The 21,920-nt window shown below is 49.4% G+C and overlaps 1 protein-coding gene across 2 annotated transcripts in view; it reads right to left on the reverse strand.

Moving 5' to 3' along the window:
• Positions 1-8,497: 8,497 nt before the first annotated feature.
• GATA5 (GATA binding protein 5) overlaps positions 8,498-21,920 on the reverse strand; it is a 52,795-nt gene continuing 39,372 nt past the window's right edge. The window contains exons 3-6 of one of the 2 annotated variants that reach the window (XM_015417441.1): positions 19,638-19,763; positions 14,167-14,254; positions 9,648-9,772; positions 8,498-8,653 (exon numbers count right to left, since the gene is read on the reverse strand). In XM_015417441.1, the coding sequence (XP_015272927.1) occupies positions 8,498-8,653; positions 9,648-9,772; positions 14,167-14,254; positions 19,638-19,763 (495 nt within the window). The remainder of the gene's footprint in view (positions 8,654-9,647; positions 9,773-14,166; positions 14,255-19,637; positions 19,764-21,920) is intronic. The other variant, XM_015417443.1, reaches the window with a different exon arrangement.

Consider the following 21,920-nt stretch of genomic DNA (forward strand, 5'->3'; position numbering starts at 1 on the left):
CGGGAAGCTCTTCCTCATGTGTAGCCAAAAACTCTTCTGATTTCATTTCAACCCGTTGGTTCTGGTCTGACCTTCTGGGGCAACAGAAAACAACTCCATACTTTACAAGAGATTGGATTTATACCTTGCCCTTCATTCGGAGTCTCAGAGCGGCTTACCATCTCCTTCCCTTCCCCTCCCCACAACAGACAACCCGTGAGGTAGGTGGGGCTGAGAGAGAGCTCTGAGAGAATATTTATTTATTTATTTCATTTTTATCCCTCCCTCCCTGCTGGGGTGGGCTCAGGGCAGCTTACAACATATATGCAGTATAGTAAAGCACACAGTATTTAAAACAGATAAAACAGTTAAAACCATCACAATTTCAAAGTGTTAGAAAGGACAGGTAATAGACGATGGCGGCATTCTTTCGGCATCCAGACAACAGCTCTGAGAGAACTGTGACTGGCCCAAGGTCACCCAGCTCGCTGCATTTGAAGGAGAGGGGAATCAACCCCGATTCTCCAGATTAGAGTCCACCAGTGTTCCCTCTAAGCTGAGTTAATGTGAGGTAGCTCACAGTTTTTTGGCCTCCAGCCCACAGATTTTTGTCTTAGCTCAGGAAGGATGGCTCCAGAGGAAACTTATTTATGCAGCAGCCAAATCGCCTGCTCACAGCTTTAAAGCCAGTAGCTCACAAAGTAGATTTTTTGCTCACAAGACTCCAAAGCTTAGAGGGAGCATTGGAGTCCACCACTCTTAACCGCTATACCAAACTGGCTCTCAAGGTGGAGACAGCCACACAATGGCTGCCATGGTGAAGACTCTTGTACTGCGGTGGCAGCTGCCACCAAAGCAATGGTTTTTTTTTTTTTTTTAATCTTCACAGCCAATCAAACCTTCAGTGGCCAATTGAAACCCTTGCTGGACAATGTCCCCCAGCCTGGACACAACCACTTTCTAAAAACACTTGTCAGGCACCAGGGAAAGTGACTGTGGGTGCCATTGTGCCCGCGGTCACCATGTTGGAGACCCCCTCCCAGCTCTTGAGGATTGCCTGACTCAGCCTTTGAAGGCCTTAACTTTTTTTTTTTGGGGGGGGGAAGTCCTGTAAGAGTTTTCTTCCTCAAAGTGCTTTTTGCTGATGAGGGGGGTGTCTACATTTCCTGTTGTTGAGCAATGCTGGGTTTGTATTTATTACACAAGGCAGAAAACATTTGTTTGGGTTTTTTTTAAAAAAAATATTTAGTCCACACTTGTGTTTATGGGCTGGCCTTTTTTTTTTTTAACCTACATTTGAAGGACTTTTCTTTTTGGCATTTATGAAATGGTTTGATTCATTGAGGCAGTCCGCTGCCTCCAGCCCTTCTAGGATAAGCAGGGTTCAAACGCTTCAAAAGATCCGTCTCTCAATCAATCGTCCTGCTGTGCCTGCTTCACTTCCCACTTTCCCCAGGTGTGTCTGCCTTCGCTCCGCACTTTGATCTGTTGCCTGCTCTCCGGTCTGAAGGTCCTTCAATTCCTCCGAGGCCCCAGAACCCCCCCCCATCAACTGCCCCACGGATCTGCAACCTGGAAATCTGATGCGTAGCTCTATCCATAGGCACGTAGCCCTCAGTTTCTCAGTGGGGCATAGAACTTCCAAAGGTCTTTCAGGCTGGAAAAAACTGGGCAGAGGGGGGACTTCGGCCCCCTTTCTCCATAGGCCACCGTCCCAAGATGAATTGGGCCCTCACATATGTTAAAATTCAGGGGTCATTTCATAGAAAAAGAGGTGCAGGAGCTCATTAGCATAACTTATTTGCATACACCACACCCCCTGACCTCACTGGACGTATGTCAGAAGTCAACACTCACCGCTCAGGCTCCACTGGACTGTTTTGGATTGCTAGCTATTGTGGAGGGGGAACGTGCAGATCTGTCCTGGCAGAGGAGGGAGAGCTTGTACCTGAATAAAATTTGGTCTTAAAGGTGCCACTGGACTGTTTTGGACTGGGGGGCCAGGGGGAGCTCTGCACCTGGCTGCTTCTTGCTCTGACTGAGGGCTGCTGGGAGCAGGGGGTGGGGCTTGTTGCATGTGTCCGCCCCCTGGGCTCTTTACTGCCGGAGCTCGACTCCTGTGCGCTCCTTCAGGAAATGACCCCTGTTAAAATTCATTATTTTTTTAAAAATCACTGATTCGCTCCAAACAAGGAGCTCACAGCTAGGGTTGTCACCCCCCCCCCCGGTGGGTCCTGGAGATCTCCCAGAATTACAACTGATCTCTGGATGGCAGAGATCAGTTCCCCTGGAGGAAATGGCCGCTTGGAAGGGTGGACTCTAGGGCATTATACACTGCTGAGGCCCCTCCCCTCCCCAGACTTTGCCCATCCCTGTCTCCACCCCCAAGACTCCAGGAATTTCCCAGACTGGAGCTGGCAGCCGTACGCAAAGCCCATGTCATGGTTTTTGGCTCCAAGGTAGATCCATGGATAGACCTAGGGACAATATCCCGACCTTCGATTGGGCGCTGTTGGTGCCAGCGCTGGAGGTTAGGAGTTTGGGAGTGTTCCTAGACACCTCCTTACCGATGGAGGCCCAGGTAGCAGCCATTGCGAAGTCTGCCTTTTACCACCTACAGCTGAGTTAGGGTTGCCAAGTGCTTACCTGTTCCGCAGCGGGGGAGTCCAGCCTTGCTCCGGGAGTCTTCACGCACGCGCACCGCAAGCACATCACACGGAAGTGACGCAAGCATGTTGGAGACGTCCCCGACGTGCTTGCGTCACTTCCGTGTGACTTGCTTTGGGGGTGGTGTTCCCCCTGGGGGCCTGATCCAGTGGCAGTGGGGAACGAGCCTCCTGGGCGGGGTTTTCCCCGTCCCCAGGGGGACTTGGCATCCCTAGGCTGAGTAGGCAGTTGGTTCCCTTCCTTGAATGCAACGACCTGGCAACAGTGATCCATGAAATGGTCACCTCAAGACTGGATTACTGCAATGCTCTTTACAAGGGGCTGCCCCGTCCCAAATCCTGAGGCTGCAGCCGGTGCAGAACTCAGCGGCGAGGCTATTGTTGTGTCTTCCGTTACGGGAACGCATCCAGCCTGCACTAAAAGCACTGCACTGGCTGCCTATAGCATACCGGATTTGGTTCAAGGTGCTGGTTCTTACCTTTAAAGCCCTATATGGTCGGGGACCTACTTACCTAAGGGACCACCTTTCCCCCCCCTTAGAGAGCACTAAGATCGGGATCCCAAAATCACCTGGTTCTCCTGGGCCCTAAAGTGGTCAGGCTGGCCACAACGAGGGCCAGGGCCTTTTCTGTGGTGGCCCCTCACTGGTGGAACAAGCTCCCAAATGACATCAGGGCCCTGCGAGGCCTTTTGCAGTGTCTTAACACCATGGCCCTGGCCCTAACATCAACATCACCACCAACTGGAAAGCTAACAGCCAGGCAGGAGCCTGGACTAGGGTATAGGCAGCCATTCAAGTGTTGACAGAATGTTGCCATCTTTTATCATAGTATATACTGAGCAGTTATGGTTTTATACAGGGGTCATTTCGTAGAAAAAGAGGTGCAGGAGCTCATTAGCATAACTCATTAGCATAATTTATTTGCATATGCCACACCGCCTGACATCACCAGAAGTGTGTCAGAAGGCAACACCCACCGCTCAGGCTCCACTAGATTGTTTTGGATTGCTAGCTATTAGGGGGGGGGAACGTGCAGATCTGTCCTCACAGAGGAGGGAGAGCTTGTACCTGAAGGCGGGCCGGGGGGGGGGGCCCTCTGCAATTTACCTGGCTGCTTCTTGCTCCTCGTGACCTGACTGAGGGCTGCTGGGAGCAGGGCGTGGGGCTTGTTGCATGTGCCCGCCCCCTGGGCTCCTTACTGCCGGAGCTCCGCTCCTGTGCGTTCCCGCAGGAAATGACCCCTGGTTTTATATTGTAATCTTAACTTAATCTGTTTTACCATATTATGGAGGGTTTTTTCCCCCAACATCTTTATTGAAGTTTTGAAAGTCCATACAATCATTAATACAAGTAATAACCACTTCCTTTTTTACTCTACATAAATTGTTGAGTACCATATTATGGAGTTTTAATGTATATATTCTCTTGTATGTCTGTTAGCCGCCCTGAGCCTGCCACGGCAGGGAGGGCGGGATATAAATAATAATAATAATAATAATATAGTTCAGCCTGTACTCTCTCAATGAAGCGTTGCCTTTGCCGCTTCACCATTAGCCCAGACTCACAGGCAAACTCCCCGCCCCCCATTTCCTTGCACTCACACAGTGGAGAAGCAGGAAAAAAATGGGGTGGGGGGGGGGAGAGAGACACACACAACAGTGATGTCAGTTCCAGATGATTGCCCAGAAATGATGTCAGATCACGAGAAGGGAGGGGCAGGAAGGGTTGCCTCAGTGCTTAGTTCTTGTGGCCCGTTTCTTACACGCCCAGGGAAATGCCGGTCGCCACTTTTTAAGGAAGCCATTTTTCTTCAGACCACTTTAGCTGGGGATCCTGGAGGTTTTTTTCATCTTCTGGGCATGGACCAGGGGTCACTGCATGTGTGTGTGGGGAGGGCAGGTAGTTGTGAATTTCCTGCACTGTGCAGGGGGTTGGACTAGATGACCCCGGAGGTCCCTTCCAACTCTATGATTCTATGATTCTGTTCTATGATTTCCTAAACCGGACCTATCTCCTCCTGGGCAGTGCCTTAGACTCATGGTTCCCTAACTTACAAGGGCAGAGTTCACCTGTCCATAACTTTGCTCCTTCAGGACCCTGGGACATTCTGTACATCCTCCTTTGCAAAACAAATGACTTATTTCTCTTTGACAGGGGAAAGAGCCCATGCAGGAAGCCCTGTACCAGTTTGTTTCCATAGCAAACGGGCTTGACAGCTTCCTGGTTATAAATAGCCATTGCTATATTGGAGCACTTCACAATTAATAAAGATGATTTCCTGATACTCCGCCACTCTCTGTTTTTCTCTTGCGGGAGGATTTCAACAGTATCTAAACAAGAATAAACCAACACATGAAGCTTCCTTATATCTGTTCAGGCTCTCCAGGGTCTCGGGCAGAGGCCTTTCTCATCACCTACTACCTGATCCTTTTAGCTGGAGATAGAACCTAGGACCTTCTGCATGCTCAGCAGATGTTTTACAGAATCAGAAGAAGAAGAAAAGGAAGAGGAGGAGCAGGAGCTTGGATTTATATCCTGCCCTTTACTTGGAGTCTCAAGAGCAGTTTACAATCTCCTTCCCTTCCTCTCCCCACAACAGACACCCTGTGAGGTAGATGGGGCTGAGAAAACTATTTTGAGAAGAAGAAGAAAAGATTGGATTTATACCCTGCCCTTCACTGGAAGTCTCAGAACGGCTTACAAACTCCTTTCCCTTCCCCTCCCCACAACAGACACCCTGTGAGGTGGGTGGCGCTGAGGACTCCTCTAGAGAGGAAAGTTCTGAAAGAGCTTGTAATCGACCCATGGTCACACCAGCAGGTGCATGTGGAGGAGTGGGGAATGAAACCCAGTCCTCCCAGATTAGAGTCCGCATTCCTAATCACTACACCACCCTTCTCTAAAATAGGGTGTCTGAGACATACTAACAATACTTTAAAGATCTGGAAACTCTCAGACTAATGGGAAAAGGAATATCTAGGCTAAGCCAAGCCTTTACCTCTCTCTTGGCTAAGTATTGTGAGTCACTCTCCCCGTCCCCTTTTCTATTGGGACACCTCAGCATCCCCTAATCTAGCAGAGCCAGTTTGGTGTAGTGGTTAAGTGTGCGGACTTTAATCCGGGAGAACTAGGTTTGATTCCCCACTCCTCCACTTGCACCTAGCTGGATGACCTTGGGCAAGCCATAGTTCTGATAAGAGCTGTTCTTGAAAGAGAGCCGTTTCTGTCAAGAGCTCTCTCAGCCCCACCCACCTCACAGGGTGTCTGCTGTGGGGAGGGGAAGGGAAAGGAGTTTGTAAGCCGCTCTGAGACACCTTTGGGTAGTGAAGGGCGGGGTATAAATCCAATCTCTTCTTCTTCTACAACCCATGGATTGTGAGATCTTATGGCACAGTGATATTCATTCAGTGCTGTCTGAGCACCGTTCCCCAGTAGGGCACCTGTGCCATCTTTTAGGAAAATGGTCAAGGCCCTTGCCCAGCTAGGCTTATGGCTGGGAGGTGGTTGCCACCTTGAAACAGCCACCACTCGAGGAAGCATAATAGAATCATAGAGTTGGAAGGGGCCATAGAGGCCATCTAGTCCAACCCCCTGCTCAATGCTGGATCAGCGAAAAGCATCCCTGACAAGTGTTCGTCCAGCCGCCGCTTGAGGACTGCCAGTGAGGGGGAGCTCACCACCTCCCTAGACTGCCCATTCCACTGCTGAACGACTCTTACTGTAAAAATTGCTTTCCTCATTTCCAGCCAGTACCTTTCTGCGCTTGTTGCGAGTCCTCTCCTCTGCTGCCAACAGGAAGAGCTCTCTGCCCTGCTCCAAGCGCGCGTGCCACGATGACGCCACCCGGAAGTGATGTCATCGTGTTGGGCACGTTGGGGGCAGGGCCACAATCATTTGAGGGAAAATCAGAGTTTTCCCTCGAATGATAGAGCGTCCCCCTCCAACATGCCCGACGCGATGATGTCACCTCCGGGTGGCGTCATCGCGCCAAGCATGTCTGGCACTTTGGGGGCGGGGCCCCCCCGGCAGCCCAATCAAGGCCGGTGGGGAACGGGCCCCTCGAGCGGGGTTCCCCCCCCAGTGGGGACTTGGCAACTCAAAGGTTATAACGTCCACTCTTCCCATCACATGGCAGTGATATATCACATGTTTGCAGTTAGAGAGTCCCATGCTGTGACCTACGAGTTAAAGTTGGGCACCTGGTCTGGAAAGGAGTGCTCTGAACGGTATCCTGAAACAAAAGATATTTTACAGGCCTTCCTCTCTCTCTTCGCCACGTTGCTGCCTTTCAAAGGTCCCCTCAGGAGAGGATGAAGTCTCTGAAGCACATTGCTGGCTCAGTTAGTCATTGCTAGCCCAGAGAGCTCAGAGAGAAGTCAACTCGGGGGGAAGGCGTATCCTGAGAAACCATGGAACTGGAGTGGCAACGTTTTCTTGTTGCCCTGTGCTTTCATTCCTGTATGCAGGAAGCTCAAAGGGCGGGTGCTACTCAGGGGTCATTTTGTAGAAAAAGAGGTGCAGGAGCTCATTAGCATAACTCATTAGCATAACTTGTTTGCATATGCCACACCCCCTGAAATCACCAGAAGCGTGTCAGAAGGCAACACCCACCGCTCAGGCTCCACTGGACTGTTTTGGATTGCTAGCTATTGGGGGGGGGGAATGTGCAGATCTGTCCTCGCAGAGGAGGGAGAGCTTGTACCTGAATAAAACTTGGTCTGAAAGGTGCCACTGGACTGTTTTGGACCGGGGAGGCAGGGGGGGCTTGTTGCATGTGCCCGCCCCCTGGGCTCTTTATTGCCGGAGCTCCGCTCCTGTGCGCTCCTGCAGGAAATGACCCCTGGTGCTACTGACCAAACTAAGATCTCTGCATTCAGACATTCTACTCCCCCCCCATTCTCCTAAAGACAGCTGACCATGATTACTTTAGAAGAGCCGGTTCCAGAACTCACAGCTCTTGTTTATGGCATGGTCCAAACTCCACTGACAGGATTGGCCTGTGTGATTCTGCTGATGCATCCCATAATATAAGAGGGCTTCAGGTAAAACAGCCGTGTTGGTCTGAAACAGCAGAACAAAGTTTTGGTACCTTTAAGACCAACAAAGTTTTATTCTGGGTATGAGCTTTCGTGCGCACGCACACTTCTTCAGAATGCACACAAAAGCTTATACAGGATTTCTGCATGAGCCTTATTTTTTAACAGTGATAAATTAAGACACTCTAGAAGTTGGCATGCTATTAGGAGGATTTTTAATATACAACAGCAAATGTTTTATTAAAAAAACGGGGGTTTTCCTCTCCTTTTTACCCCACCGTCACCAACAAGCATTAGGAAAGCAACACCATTTACAGTTTAATAAAATTAAGTTACTTGGTGCCACATTCTATCGTAGTCTTTATTGGGAAGTGAAGTAAAATTGCACATTGGGGAGTCATAAAAAGGGGGAGGGGAGGAAATCAGCGTGAATATAAACAGAGATTCTGAAATTTATTTCCTTAGAACGCATCACGGGGAAGAGAGAAGCCCCTCTCCCAACGACAGAAGTCCCCATTTCTCCCGTTTTTCCATTCGTGAGGGTGACAGTTAAAGCTTGCAGAGAACCGAGTACCAAGAGAGCTGGGTGGGTCAAGAAGAACACGCACAGCCACACTCGATTGATATTTGAGTGGTATGCCTTCCGTGGAGGGAGAAAAAAAATCCATCTTTTTTTTAAAAAAAGAAGCACTGTGTTGATTACAGACTCAAAGACAAAGGCAGGAGATCCCTTTTGCTCACTATCCACCGGCAGCCTAAAACAAATCAAAGCTTGTTCCGAAGCACACTTGTTTCAGCATGGAAGACCATTTTTTTAGGCCAATGCCAGTGCACACCATGAGTCTTGGCGAAGAGCAACACTCAGTCCAGACTGCTGGGGCACGTTGGCTGAAGAGAAGGCATAATCCTCTGGTTCGTACTTGAACTGAGTATGGCTATCAGCCAGGGCATCCTCAGACTGACTTGGACCCTACAAGGAATGACAGCAGGGAAAACACATTTGTTGTGGTTATAAGCAAACTTTTTCGGGCAACAGTTATTAGGGTTGCCATATATTTGGAGATTTTTTTGGGGGGGGGGGAACCTGGGGAGGGTGGGGTTTGGAGAAGGGAGGGACATCAGCAGTGTATCAGGCCATACAGTCCACCTTCCAAAGCAGCATTTTTCTTCAGGGAAACTGATCTGTCATCTGGAGAGTATCAATGCTCCCTCTAAGCTGTGGAGTCTTGTGAGCAAAAATTCTACTTTGTGAACTACTGGCATTAAAGTTGTGAGCGAGCCATTTGGCTACTGTATAAATGAATTTGCTTTGGAGCCATCCGTCCTGAGCAAAGACAAAAATGTGCGAGCCAGAGGCTAAAAAACTGTGAGCTAGCTCACAATAACTCAGCTTAGAGGGAACACTGGTTGTAATCCCCTGAGGCTGGCAAGCCTACCAGTTATCCCCAGTGGAAGGCCTGCCAGATCCACTCCAATGGCTTATGAAAGAGGGCATTCAAGTTTTGGTTATACCCTTTGAGTTAACAGCCATTAGATGACAAACTAATGTTGGATGGGGCTGTGGCTCAGTGGTAGAGCATCTGCTTGGCATTCAGAAGGTCCTAGGTTCAATCCCCAGCATTTCCAGTTAAAAACAAAAAAGATCTGAGTCAATCTTTTCATGAATAGGGTCTATCTCCTTTTTCATCGCCTGGGACACACAGTCTTGAATCATCGCTTTGAGTTCTTTCAGTGATACCTGGGTGGTATTCATTGTATTTATTTTTAATTGTATTTGTCCTGGGGATGGTAACGAACCTTTTCTCGTTCCACCACCACTGCGTCCTGTTGCCATATATGTTTATAATTTTTTTGTTTCTATTTAATATATTTATCTTAGGAAACCCCCCCTCCCCATTGAATAGGGAGACATGGGTTATGTAAACCTGTTGCCTAAGGGTTCAACAGTTCCTGTTATACTTTACCTGGGAAGTGGACACTATAGATTGTCCCGGATATTGTGATGTCACAGTGGGTTCCGTTTTTAAAGTGACGGTGCTTTCAGAGTTCGTAATGGAAGAAGGCGAATTGGTGGTTGAAGTGGTGGACCCTGAAAGAGGACGGTTTAAAGGGATTTAGACCGCAACAAAGACACAAAGCAAAATCCTATCATTGCTATGGCTAGAATCACCACCATAATTTATTGACTCCCAGATCTTCTCACGCCCTTGCATGCCCTCCCAAGCCAATCATCATTCCGGTCTTGCCCCTATCTGCATTTATGCCCCAAATTTACAAACGTAGTCTGGAAATTTGGGGTGAAGTGGCACTCACATATTGGATGGCACCCACCTCTATTCATCCATCTCTGCCAATTTAGTGGGATCTGAGCTGACCTGACCTTCTGCTTAAGGGGAGGCCGTGGCTCAGTAGTAGAGCATCTGCTTGGCCTACAGAAGGTCCCAGGTTCAGTCCTTGATCTCTCTAGTTAAAAGGTTCAGGTAGTAGGACCTCTGCCTATACAGACCTTAGAAAAAAATGAAATTATCGTACAGCGTTGTGTATGGAATAGCCAGGAGATCCCGGGTGTGTGTGTGTGTTTGGCTGCCGAAGCTGCAGCTCTTCTATGCTTACCTTTAGGCTGAGACTGCAACATTCCCTCTAAGCTGAGTCAGTGTGAACTAGCTCACACATTTTTGTCTTGGCTCAGGAAGGATGGCTCCGGAGCAAACTAATTTATGCAGTAGCTAAATCGCTCGCTCACAACTTTCATGCCAGTAGCTCAGGAGGTAGAATTTTTACTCACAAGACTCCACAGCTTAGAGGGAGCATTGGCCGAGAGTGCTGTGTGACTTGCCTAAAATCGCCCAGCTAGCTTCAAGTGGGGAAGTGGGGAATCGAACCCAGTTCTCCAGATTAGAGTCCACTGCTCTTAACCACTACACCAAACTAGATCTTGGTGGTAACCTGAGAGAGCGGCTGCCAGTCTGAATAGACAATATTGACCTTGGTGGGAGCCAAAAGGCTTTTAGTCCTTGGCTACGGCTTGCAGTACGTGGCACAGAATGAGCCAAGCAAGTGGATCGAAGATGAACCCAGGAGTTGCATTGCAGTATATTTTTTTCCTGTTTGTCTAAATTATATGGTCTAAATTATATGGTTGATGGGACCCTAAGAAATGGAGACGTAAGTACAGACAGGGCTTTTTGTGTGGAAAAAGTCCAGCAGGAACTCATTAGCATAATAGGCCACACCCAGTAGAAAAAACTCATTAGCATATTAGGCCACACTCCTGACTGCACCCCTCATTAGCATATTAAGCTAGGCCACACCCAGTAGAAAAAACTCATTAGCATATTAGGCCACACTCCTGACTGCACCCCTCATTAGCATATTAAGCCGCATTCCCATGTTCACAGAAGTGTGCTCATCCAGCCACACCCACCTTTTGCTTCTTATTCTGTTTACCTTGTTTGTTGTCAAAACCCAGGGCTTTTTTGTAGCAGGAACTCCTTTGCATGTTAGGCCACACACCCCGAATGTAGCCAATCCTAATGAGCATCTGCTGTTGGGTGTGGCCTATTATGCTAATGAGTTCCTGCTGGGTGTGGCCAACTTGGGAGCCAGCCGGAACTCCGTTCCTGTGCGTTCCTGCCCCAAAATAGCCCTGAGTACAGATAAGACATGAAATCTGTCTCATTTTGAGTCCGACTCCTGGACTCTCAAGGTCAGCATTGTCTACTCTGACTGGCAGCAGCCCTCCAGGGTCTCAGGTGGAGTCCTTCACACCACCTGATCCTTTTAACTGGAGGTGCCAGGGATTGAAAGACACAGGGAGGGGAAAACAAAATTGACCCAAAAACTGGAATCAAGAGGACACTCTAGCTCTGACTAAGACAGCCACACAGGTGCTTTCTGGACCAGAATTGGAAGATGTTCAAATTCAGCAGCTGTGCATTTGGCAGCAGACACATGACTCTCCTCTTTAGAGGCCTCACAAACATCTTTGTCTTGTAGGATTGCCAAGTCGAAATATCCACTTACCGGGGGACTCCCGTGCTGCGGCTGGAGAGCGCCGCACGCACGTCACCTGGAAGTGATGTGACGTGCTGGGCACGCTGGGGGTGGGGCCACAACCATCCGAGGGAAAACCATAGAGTTTTCCCTTGGATGACCATTGGAGAGCGCCGCACGCACTCACCTGGAAGGTGATGTGACGTGCTGGGCACGCTGGGGGTGGGGCCACAACCATCCGAGGGAAAACCATAGAGTTTTCCCTTGGATGACCATGGGCCCCGCCCCCAGTGTGCCCGGCATGGTCGTGTCACTTCTGGGTGACGCACACGTTGGGGTGGGGTTCCCCCTGGGGCCCGATCCACCGCCGGCGGGGAACGGGCCTCTGGGGCGGGGGTTTCCCCACCCCCCGGGGGGACTTGGGAAGCCTACTGTCTTGTGTCTATCGATCTTGCTGCTTAACCTTCCATTTCTTGGTCCAGTATTAACTTATTGGTTATCTTATTGTAATACGTATTATTGTTACATGTACCTCAATACTGTTTGACCTCTGAAGAAGGCCCCAATAGGGCGGAAACACGTCAGGTCATGTGTTGGCCCTTGGGTTTAGGCCACATGAAATTTTTGACAAGGCTTTCATTGGGCCCTTATTTGTTTTTAACTGTCTTTGTATTTTTGTATATTATGTGATGCCAGGGATTGAACCTGGCACCAAGCAGATGGTCTGCCACTTACGATAGTTCTAATTACACGTATCCATTGAACTATTTGGAGAGCTTCCTTCATTATTCATTTCATATAGGTTGCTACAGGGATCCTTCAGGATTACAAGATAAGTTCAGCATTTAGATACAGTGATCAATACTTTTGGGTGGTCCCTCCCTGCTTTCCCTATAGCATTCGATCCCTTGTCTTTCCTTTGCCCCATTTTTGTGACCAGCAGAATCAGGTGGTGCCAATGAAATTGCCAGGGAAATTCAGTGGTTTGGTGCAATGGTGTCCTGACCACACAAAGCAGCCACTTAAGGGCAGCTCCTGGACTGATATGGGCATGCCTGCCGGAATATAACAGCAGCCCTGTGGGATCAGACCAGTGGTTGTAGTGTAACATTCTGCATCACACAGTGGCCAACCAATTACCCTGGAGCAGAGGTGTTGAACTCATTTGTTATGAGGACCGGATCTGAGATAAATGAGACCTTGTTGGGCCGGGCCATGTCTGTCATAAATTGTAATGCCAAGTAGCGGAGATATAGACTTTATAAAGGACACAGACACAAAGGGTTGTCTTTTTTTTACTTAAAATAAAAACATGCGTAAAACATTAGCACTCTTGCCATATTTTGTTTATTTAAAAATGTCATAAATGACACCTCTTGCTTTGAATTATTGCATCAAAATGTCTGTGCTGTTGCAGTCTTCAGTATGCTGTTCAGGTGTGTATCTGTAAGCAGCAAACCTACGATGACGCAGCAGCAGCAGAACTGGCAGAAGAAGCAGAAGACAGCCAGTGCCACTGCGGGCCTGATAGAAGCCCTCTGGGGGCCTGATCTGGCCCCTGGGCCACATGTTTGACACCTTTGCCCTGGGGTTTTTTTTTCAAGAAATAGGGCATAGAGGCCAAGGTCTTCCCCTGATGTTGCCTCCTGGCACTGCTATTCAGAGGTTCCCTTCAGTTATTGCGGCTACTGTAGCCACTGATGGACTTCTCCTCCATTAATCAGTCTAACCTCCTTCTGAAGCTATCTATGCTTGTGGCCATCACTATCTCCTCTGGCTGTAAGGCTTCCAAGCTCCAACGGGGGCAGGGGAATTCCTTGCCCTGACCCCTGTTGCCACTCTAAACAGAGGTGTGTGTGTGGGGGGGATTTCAAAACCTGGCAGCATCACCGGCGAGATGATGTCACTTCCAGGAAACACCCACAAGTCACAGTAGGTAACTCTAGGAATCTAGGGATCCGACAGTGCCTAGAGCCAGGGCTATTTTTGGGCAGGAACGCACAGGAACGGAGTTCCAGCTGGCCACGCCCAGCAGGAACTCATTAGCATAATAGGCCACACGCAACAGCAGAAACTCATTAAGACTGGCTACATTAGGGGTGTGTGGCCTAACATGCAAAGGGTTCCTGCTACAAAAAAAAGCCCTGGGTTTTGACAACAAACAAGGTAAACAGAATAAGAAACAAAAGATGAGTGTCGCTGGATGACCACACTTCTGGTAATGTGAGGTGTGGCATAATATGCTAATGAGCTGCTCTGTCATGGGTGTGGCCTAATATGTGAATGAATTTCTGATGTTGGGTGTGGCCTGTTATGCTAATGAGTTCCTGCTGTGCTTTTTCTACCAAAAAAGCTCTGCCTAGAGCTACCTGTCATTACTTCCGGTTTCTAGCAGTCTAGCAGTGAAGCCCACAGTTTAGTTGCTCCTTGAGTCAAGAAGCAGCTGCGCACGTACGCCAGCTGTTGAGAGAAAGTCACGAAAATTGCTACCTGTCGAAGATTTGCCTTTGGTTATATTTTTAGGTTTCCTCTTCCTTGTCTGAATGCTTTCCTTCTTCATGGCCAGAGGCCTTGGCACCTTGATGGGAACAAAGATGAGAGTTACGAGTTAGACTTGGTTTTATTAGCAATTTGGTGCTTTTCATTTAGAATTTAGTTGAGACCATGGGATTCTCTTGCAGTACACGTTGGAAATGAGCTCAGCATAGCTAGGAGGAAATCTCAACAACAGTAACTGCTGTTGTGACTAGATCCCTTCTGTTTTATACATAAGGTTGCCAATCTCCATGTGGGGCCTGGAGATCTCCCGCCAGGGGTCATTTCCTGCAGGAGCTCATAGGAGCGGAGCTCCGGCAGTAAGGAGCCCAGGGGACAGGCACATGCAACAAGCCACACACCCTGCTCCCAGCAGCCCTCAGTCAGAGCAAGAAGCAGCCAGGTAAGTTGCAGAGCCCCCCCCCCCAGCCCAAAACAGTCCAGTGGCACCTTTAAGACCAAGTTTTATTAAGGTAAAAGCTCCCCTTCTTTCTCTTACTGTGTTGGGGCAGATCCAGGTCTCAATGCATAGGTCTGCAACCATCCCATCTAGCCTGATCCTGGATGTACTCGTCTGAGTAACTAATCCATAGTTGCCAGTCTCCAAGTGGTGGCTGCAGATCTCCCAGAATGACGACTGGTCCCTAGGTTACAGAGCTCAGTTCTCCCGGAGAAAATGGCTGCTTTGGAAGGTGGACTTTATGGAGCGTTGCCGTGTCCCGCCAGATGGGAAAGCAGGCTTGCCAGATCCAGGTTGGGAAACCCTTGGAGGCTGGGGGATGGAGCCTGGGGAGGACAGAGACTGCAGTGGGGGACAGTGGCATAGATTCCACCCTCCAAAGCAGCCATTTTCTCCAAGGGAACTGATTTCTGTAGTAAGGTTGCCATCCGCCCGATAGGGGCGGGGGTTTCCCCAATTTTGGGCCCCCAAATCTGTCCCTAGGCAATTGGCCAGTGGGGGACCCCTGCCCCTGAAGAGCCCCTCTGTGCTTGATGTGCCCAGTGTGATGACATCACCCGGAGGCAGGGGTCATTTCCTGCAGGAGCGCACAGGAGCAGTGCTCCGGCAGTAGAAAGCCCGGGGGATGGGCACATGCAACAAGCCCCACCCCCCTGCTCCCAGCATCCCTCAGTCAGAGCAAGAAGCAGCCAGGTAAGTTGCAGAGCTTCCCCTGGCCCCCCAGTCCAAAACAGTCCAGTGGCACCTTTAAGACCAAGTTTTATTCGGGTACAAGCTCTCCCTCCTCTGCGAGGACAGATCTGCACATCCCCCCCCCCCATAGCTAGCAATCCAAAACAGTCCAGTGGAGCCTGAGAAGAAGAGATTGGCTTTATACCCCGCCCTTCACTCGGAGTCTCAGAGCGCCCTACCCCTCCCCACAACAATCCCTTCCCCTCCCCACAACAGACACCCTGTGAGGTGGGTGGGGCTGAGAGAACTCTGACACAAACTGCTCTTTTTCAAGGACAGCTGTGCCCGAGCTTGTGACTGACCCAAGGTCACATCAGCAGGTGCAAGTGGAGGAGTGGGGAATCAAACCCGGTTCTCCCAGATTAGAGTCTGCACACTTAACCACTACACCAAACTGAGCGGTGGGTTTTGCCTTCTGACATACTTTCGGTGACGTCAGGGGTGTGTCATATGCAAATAAGTTATGCTAATGAGCTCCTGCACCTCTTTTTCTTCAAAATGACCCCTGTCTCCCGCTATTACAACTGATCTCCAGAAGGCCGAATGAGTTCACCTGGAGAAAATGGCTGCTTTGGTGGGTGCACTCCATGGCATTGTATCCTGCTGAGGTCCCTCCCCTCCCTAAACCCCACCTTCCTCAGGCTCCACCCCCCAAAACATTTCCAGGTATTTCCCCACCCAGAACTGGTGGTGACCCTGTTTTTACATTTCAGATGTGCACTGAACAAGTAAAAACAAACCTAGGCCTCTGACCAGGGCTTTTTTTCCTGCGGGAATGTGCCGGAACAGAGTTCCGGATCCTCTTTGACAAAATTATTTTTAAAGGTTTCAAAGTTCACACATTTTCAGTATACAGACTGAAAACTTCATTTCCCTCTTGAGAGTTTTGGCACCTCTTTTTCAAAAAACCCCAACGAGCCCTGCCTTTGACATTTCATTGGCTTTTGAACCAGCTGTTCCTAATTTCCCCATGCATCTCTATCTGTCAACAGAGAATGCTCCACAGATCCCATGAACTCGTGTGCCACAATTAATCTTTAAGTTACCCCAAGATTCTTTTGCTGGCTTAGATCAGCATTTCGGTACACATACATTCTCTCCCCTCCTTCTATACAGTGCATTGTTCAAACGACAGGATGTCCTTGTCCTTCATGGGAGGCTATTTTTCTCAACGGCAGTCCTTGGGTAACAGATGCATGAGACACAATGTTTGGAGAACTTCCTGATAGATGTTCTTCATTTCCTAATCCCCCCACCCCATCCCCTCTAATGGCTTTGGAGAATTCGCCGTAAAATAGAATTCTCTTCTGTCCCAGAGAGAGATGCGTCGATGCTGGAATCCAAATTACCACCACTCCATGTGTTCTTGCCTTCCAGTTTTAAAAAACCCCGAAGAGGATTTCAGCTCCCATCCTCCTCTTTCGAGATTCTTTAATTCCCCACCCCCCAACTGAGAGCAGTGTCAGAGCAGAAGAGAATGTGTCCCTGACTTGATCAGTCATTTCAATACGACATTTTGCAAACATGACTTCCATGATTAATGATGAATTATATCATGCCCTCAAAGCACACAATCCTTTGGGGAAATGTCTCGAAACTTCAGCTGGTGCAAAAAAATATGACAGCAAAGGTCTTAACTGGGCCCTCTGGGGGGATAGTTCCCTAGTATATCAAGGACATTGGCTGCCGATTTGGTTTCTGGGTAGGGTTGCCAAATGATTCTTACCTGGTGACGGGGGCTCCTGCCTGGCGTTTGGAGGATGCGCGCGAAGCCCGGATGTGACGTACAGACGCCGGGCACGCTGGAGGCGGGGCCACAGCCATTTGAGGGGGAAACTCTATGTTTTCCCATCAAATGGCTGTGGCCCCGCCTCCAGCCTGCCCGGCGTCTGTACGTCACATCCGGGCGGCGTGCGCGCAGGGGTGGGGTTGGGGTTTCCCCGGGGCCCGATTCTGCGGGGGTGGAAATCGGGCCTCAAAAGCGGGGGGAACCCTGTTTCTGGGCACAAATCAAAATGCCGTGTTGAGCTTTAAAATCCTGGATGGCTAAGGGCCAGGTACTGGAGGGATCACTTTACAGGGCTGGCTCGTGAACTAGGCGAACTAGGCCTAGAGTGGGCCGGCCCTTAGGGGTGCCAAACTGCACCCGCCCTCCCGCCAAAAGCCCCCCTACCCAGCGTGGCCCATTCGTGCGACCTGCCAGCCTGTGGGAGGCTCTGCTGGCAGGAGCCGGGAAAGGCGCTGGGGGAGGGAGCAGCTGGGGAAAGTGGGTCAGGCCGTGTGCGGAAATCCTCTGGCCGGTGGCAGTGGCAGCACCCGAGGGAGGGCGGCAGCCCTAACCAGCACGGGGGGTGATGCACGGGGGGGGGTGCACGGGGGGCGCCAGAAGGGATCCTTGCCTAGGGTGCAAAATAAGCCCTGCACTTTAGAGCGCATGATCCTGCTATTAACATGAAATTCATTACCACCGGCCTGCTTCTTTTGGCCCACCTAGAAATGGATTGGTGGGCACATGGAACAGTGATTTTTAGCATCGACCTCTAGATCAATGCCACTCTGCTGTGAAGCTCACTAGCTGACCTTGGACCAGCCATGCTTGTGAAGCTGCGGAGTCGGCGGGGGCGGGGGTGAGGCTCATGCTGAATAGGACCACTGGTCCCTCAAAGGTCAGTATTGTCTACTCAGACTGGTAGCAGCTCTGCGGGGTCTGAGATAGAGGTCTTTCACATCACCTACTGCCTGGTCCTTTTTAACCGGAGATGCCAGGGATGGAACCTGGGACCTTCTGCATGCAAAGCAAAGGCTATTCCACTGAGCCACAGCCCCTCCCCAGTCGCAACCTACCAAAGGAAAGCCTACTTTAGATTTGAGGTGAGGACAAAATGGGAAAGGGAGCAACACCTATTGTGCTCTGAGCATCTTGGATAAAGAGGTACTAGACAGACAAGCGGGGCTTAGAATTCCCTGCTCCATGAAGCTGGTACTCTCAGCCCTTTGGAGATTTGTGAAGGGTGCTGGAATCCAGATGTATGCTGATAGGAGTAGTAGTAGTAGAATTTATTATGGTCGCTAGACCAGCCACATACATAGTTATAACAGAAGTTTTTACGAGCATATAGAACACAAAATATACAAAAATAAAAGATTTGAATTTAAAACCTATTTAAAATACAGTTTCCGTAACCTCGGTATCAGTGCACAAAATCTAGCTTCTTGATAAGTGATCTTAGAGTTTTTATCAGATAAAAGACAGTCAAGCGGATAATTTTTCTGGTTTTCTTTGATTGTACTCACTAGCTCCTGTGTTGAGTACTGTGTTGAGCACTGTGTGCAGTTCTGGTGGCCTCACTTCAAAAAGGATGTGGGCAAAATCGAGAGGGTGCAGAAGAGAGCAACAAGGATGATCGGGGGTCTGGAGAATGAGCCCTACAAGGAAAGGCTGAGGGCCTTGGGAATGTTTAGTTTGGAGAAGAGGAGATTGAGAGGGGACATGATTGCTCGCTTTAAATATTTGAAAGGCTGCCATTTGGAGGAGGGCAAGGAGCTGTTTCAGTTGGCACCAGAGGATAGGACCCGAAGCAACGGGTTTAAACTACATGCAGAAAGTTATCAGCTGAAAATTAGGAAAAACTTTTTCACGGTCAGAGTGGTTCAGAGGTGGAATCAGCTGCCTAGGGAGGTGGTGAGCTCCCTGTCACTGACAGCTTTCAAGAAGAGGCTGGACAAATATTTGTCAGAGATACTCTAGGCTGGTCCTGCATTGGGCATAGGGTTGCCAAATCTTCTTCCCCCCGCGGCGGGGGAGCGTCGCCGCGGTCCGGGAGTCGGGTGGATGTGCGCGCGCGCCGGCAGCACGTCGCCGGAAGTGACGGGCGACGTGCTGACGTTGGGGGTGTGGCTGAGCTCGTCGGAGGGGAAAACCATATGGTTTTCCCAGGGTTCCCCCCGGGCCGGAATTCGCCTGCGGCGGAAATCGGGCCGCGGAAGCAGGGGGTTCCCCGCCCCCCGGCCCGATTTGGCAACCCTAATTGGGCAGGGGGTTGGACTAAATGGTCTGTATGGCCCCTTTCCAACTCTATGATTCTATGATTCTGTTCTCTAGGGGGATGTTATTGTTTTATGGTCAGAACTTCCAGTAAGTAGCTAAGGTCTTACTTTCCTTTTTAATTTTTTCTCCTGGGGCACTACCCCCTCCACAACACAGCAGGGGTTTGTGAAGCAGCTGTCTCCTTACCCCGTGGAGTTTCATGTATAATCCACATGCGTTGCATACAGGCTCTCCCTCTGCATTTCGTCTCCAGAGCGGCGTATTGGTGGTGTGACAGTTCGTGCAACAGAGACCCGCACGTCTTGAGGAGGACTGAAAAAAGAAAGCAGACAACCCCCTTAGACCGTGCACCCGCATGAGGGAGACGGAATGACCAAATTAGATAAAGTAGGAAGATGGAATCGCCGCTTTAAACCCATTTCCTGGAAGATGAAAAATGTCCATTAGCCACAAAAGATAACCAGATTCATTTGGACAAAACCACTTTCGGCTGAGATCACTTCTATCTGCAATTTTTAAAAAACCACAAACACCCTACTGCAACAAAGCTCGGTAATATCCCTTTAATCCCTTCCCCTGAAGTTAAATGGATTTTTGCCAGCAAAAGACATTTCAGAATCTAGGGCAAGAACAGCTAAATAATGTCTTCAGTGACAGTGTTACCTAATATTAGATTGCTGTGGGGACACCGTCTTCTCACTAAGCAGCAGCCAGCGATGGCTTTTTGATTGCATCCCATTTCCCGAAATTGAAAGAGGTAAATTAATTTTCTGGAATGAATAAAGTTGATCAAGTCGCATCGGCAGTGGGGCTTTTGGAATACTAAAGACAAAGTGCACTTAATTAGGCAGTGGCCGTGTGCCTTTTCTCAGAGTCTAGGGCCGTTCTAATGGGATATTAACTAATCAAAACCCAGACAGAATGCATCAGATTCCTTTATCCAGGCATTCTTGGATTATCCGGACTGGTTCCATTTATAGATTCAGGTGAGGCAGCCGTGTTGGTCTGAAGCAGCAGAACGAAGTTCGAGTCTGGTGGTCCCTTGAAGACCAACAAAGTTTTAGCCAAGGTATCAGCTTTCATATGTGCACACACACTTTATTTATTTATTTATTTATTTATTTATTGGATTTATACCCCACCCTCCCCGCCGAAGCAGGCCCAGGGCGGCCTACATACATTTTAAAAAACAGTTTTAAAAAGGTAAAGGTTTCCCTTGCTCGAAAGCCAGTCGAGTCCGACTCTAGGGTTGCGGTGCTCATCTCCGTTTCAAAGCCGAAGAGCCAGCGCTGTCCGAAGACGTTTCCGTGGTCATGTGGCCGGCATGACTAAACACCAAGGTGCACGGAATGCTGTTACTTTCCCACCAAAGTGGTCCCTATTTATCTACTAGCAATTTCTTGCTTTCGAACTGCTAGGTTGGCAGGAGCTGGAACTAGAGATGGGAGCTCACTCCATCATGCAGTACCCGGGTCTCGAACTGCTGAACTACTGACCTTCCACAGCCTGAAGTTCAGCATCTTAACCACTTGAGCCACCTAAAACCAGCATAAAAACTAAAGTGCTATACATTCAAGTTTTCCTATGCCGCAGCAAATTAGCGTACAGCATAATGAAGGTGTTTTAACAGATGCAAGGGCCAAACTGGGACGACAAGCTTAGTATACATGGTCACCAGGCGTTATGCTGTATGCTAATTTGCTGCTCACCTATATGTATGGACTGGTAACGTCCACTTCAGTGTATCTGAAGAAGTTTGCGTGCACATGAAAGCTTTGTACTTTGGATAAAACTTTGTTGGTCTTAAAGGGCCAATTCTATGATGCCACCCTGGTCATGGCATGGAAACCATACTGATACCTGACTAGGATTGCCAACAAGGCTGGGGGGGGGGAAGTGCCCTGTCCCTTTAATAGAGGCTTACTGTATGAAAGTGGGCAGCCGAAGCTTTTCATGGTGGAGGGAATAACTCACTTGGTAAACGATACCCTATTAAGCCTCTATTAAAGGATAGGGCCTTTTTTTCTCCAGGCAGTTGACACCCTGTATGTGTAACCTTCACTGGAAGTAGGATTCCGGGACCCCCGCCAGGTCTGGAACCCCTCCCCTGGTGCAGATCAGCTGACCAGCAGGGGGACTTACCAGCAACAAATTGAGGACTAGGCCTCTGTCACTGGTGACATAACTTCTGGCGCACACCAGAAGTCAGGGCTATTTTTGGGCAGGAACGCACAGGAACAGAGTTCCGGCTGGCTCCCGAGTTGGCCACGCCCAGCAGGAACCTCATTAGCATAATAGGCCACACCCAACAGCAGAAGCTCATTAGGATTGGCTACATTAGGGGTGTGTGGCCTAACATGCAAAGAAGTTCCTGCTACAAAAAAGCCCTGGGTTTTGACAACAGACAAGGTAAACAGAATAAGAAGCAAAAGGTGGGTGTGGCTGGATGAGCACACTTCTGGTAACATG

This window comes from Gekko japonicus, unplaced genomic scaffold (assembly GCF_001447785.1).
Source record: "Gekko japonicus isolate JY-2015 unplaced genomic scaffold, Gekko_japonicus_V1.1 scaffold2843, whole genome shotgun sequence".
Taxonomy (NCBI): Eukaryota; Metazoa; Chordata; class Lepidosauria; order Squamata; family Gekkonidae; genus Gekko; species Gekko japonicus.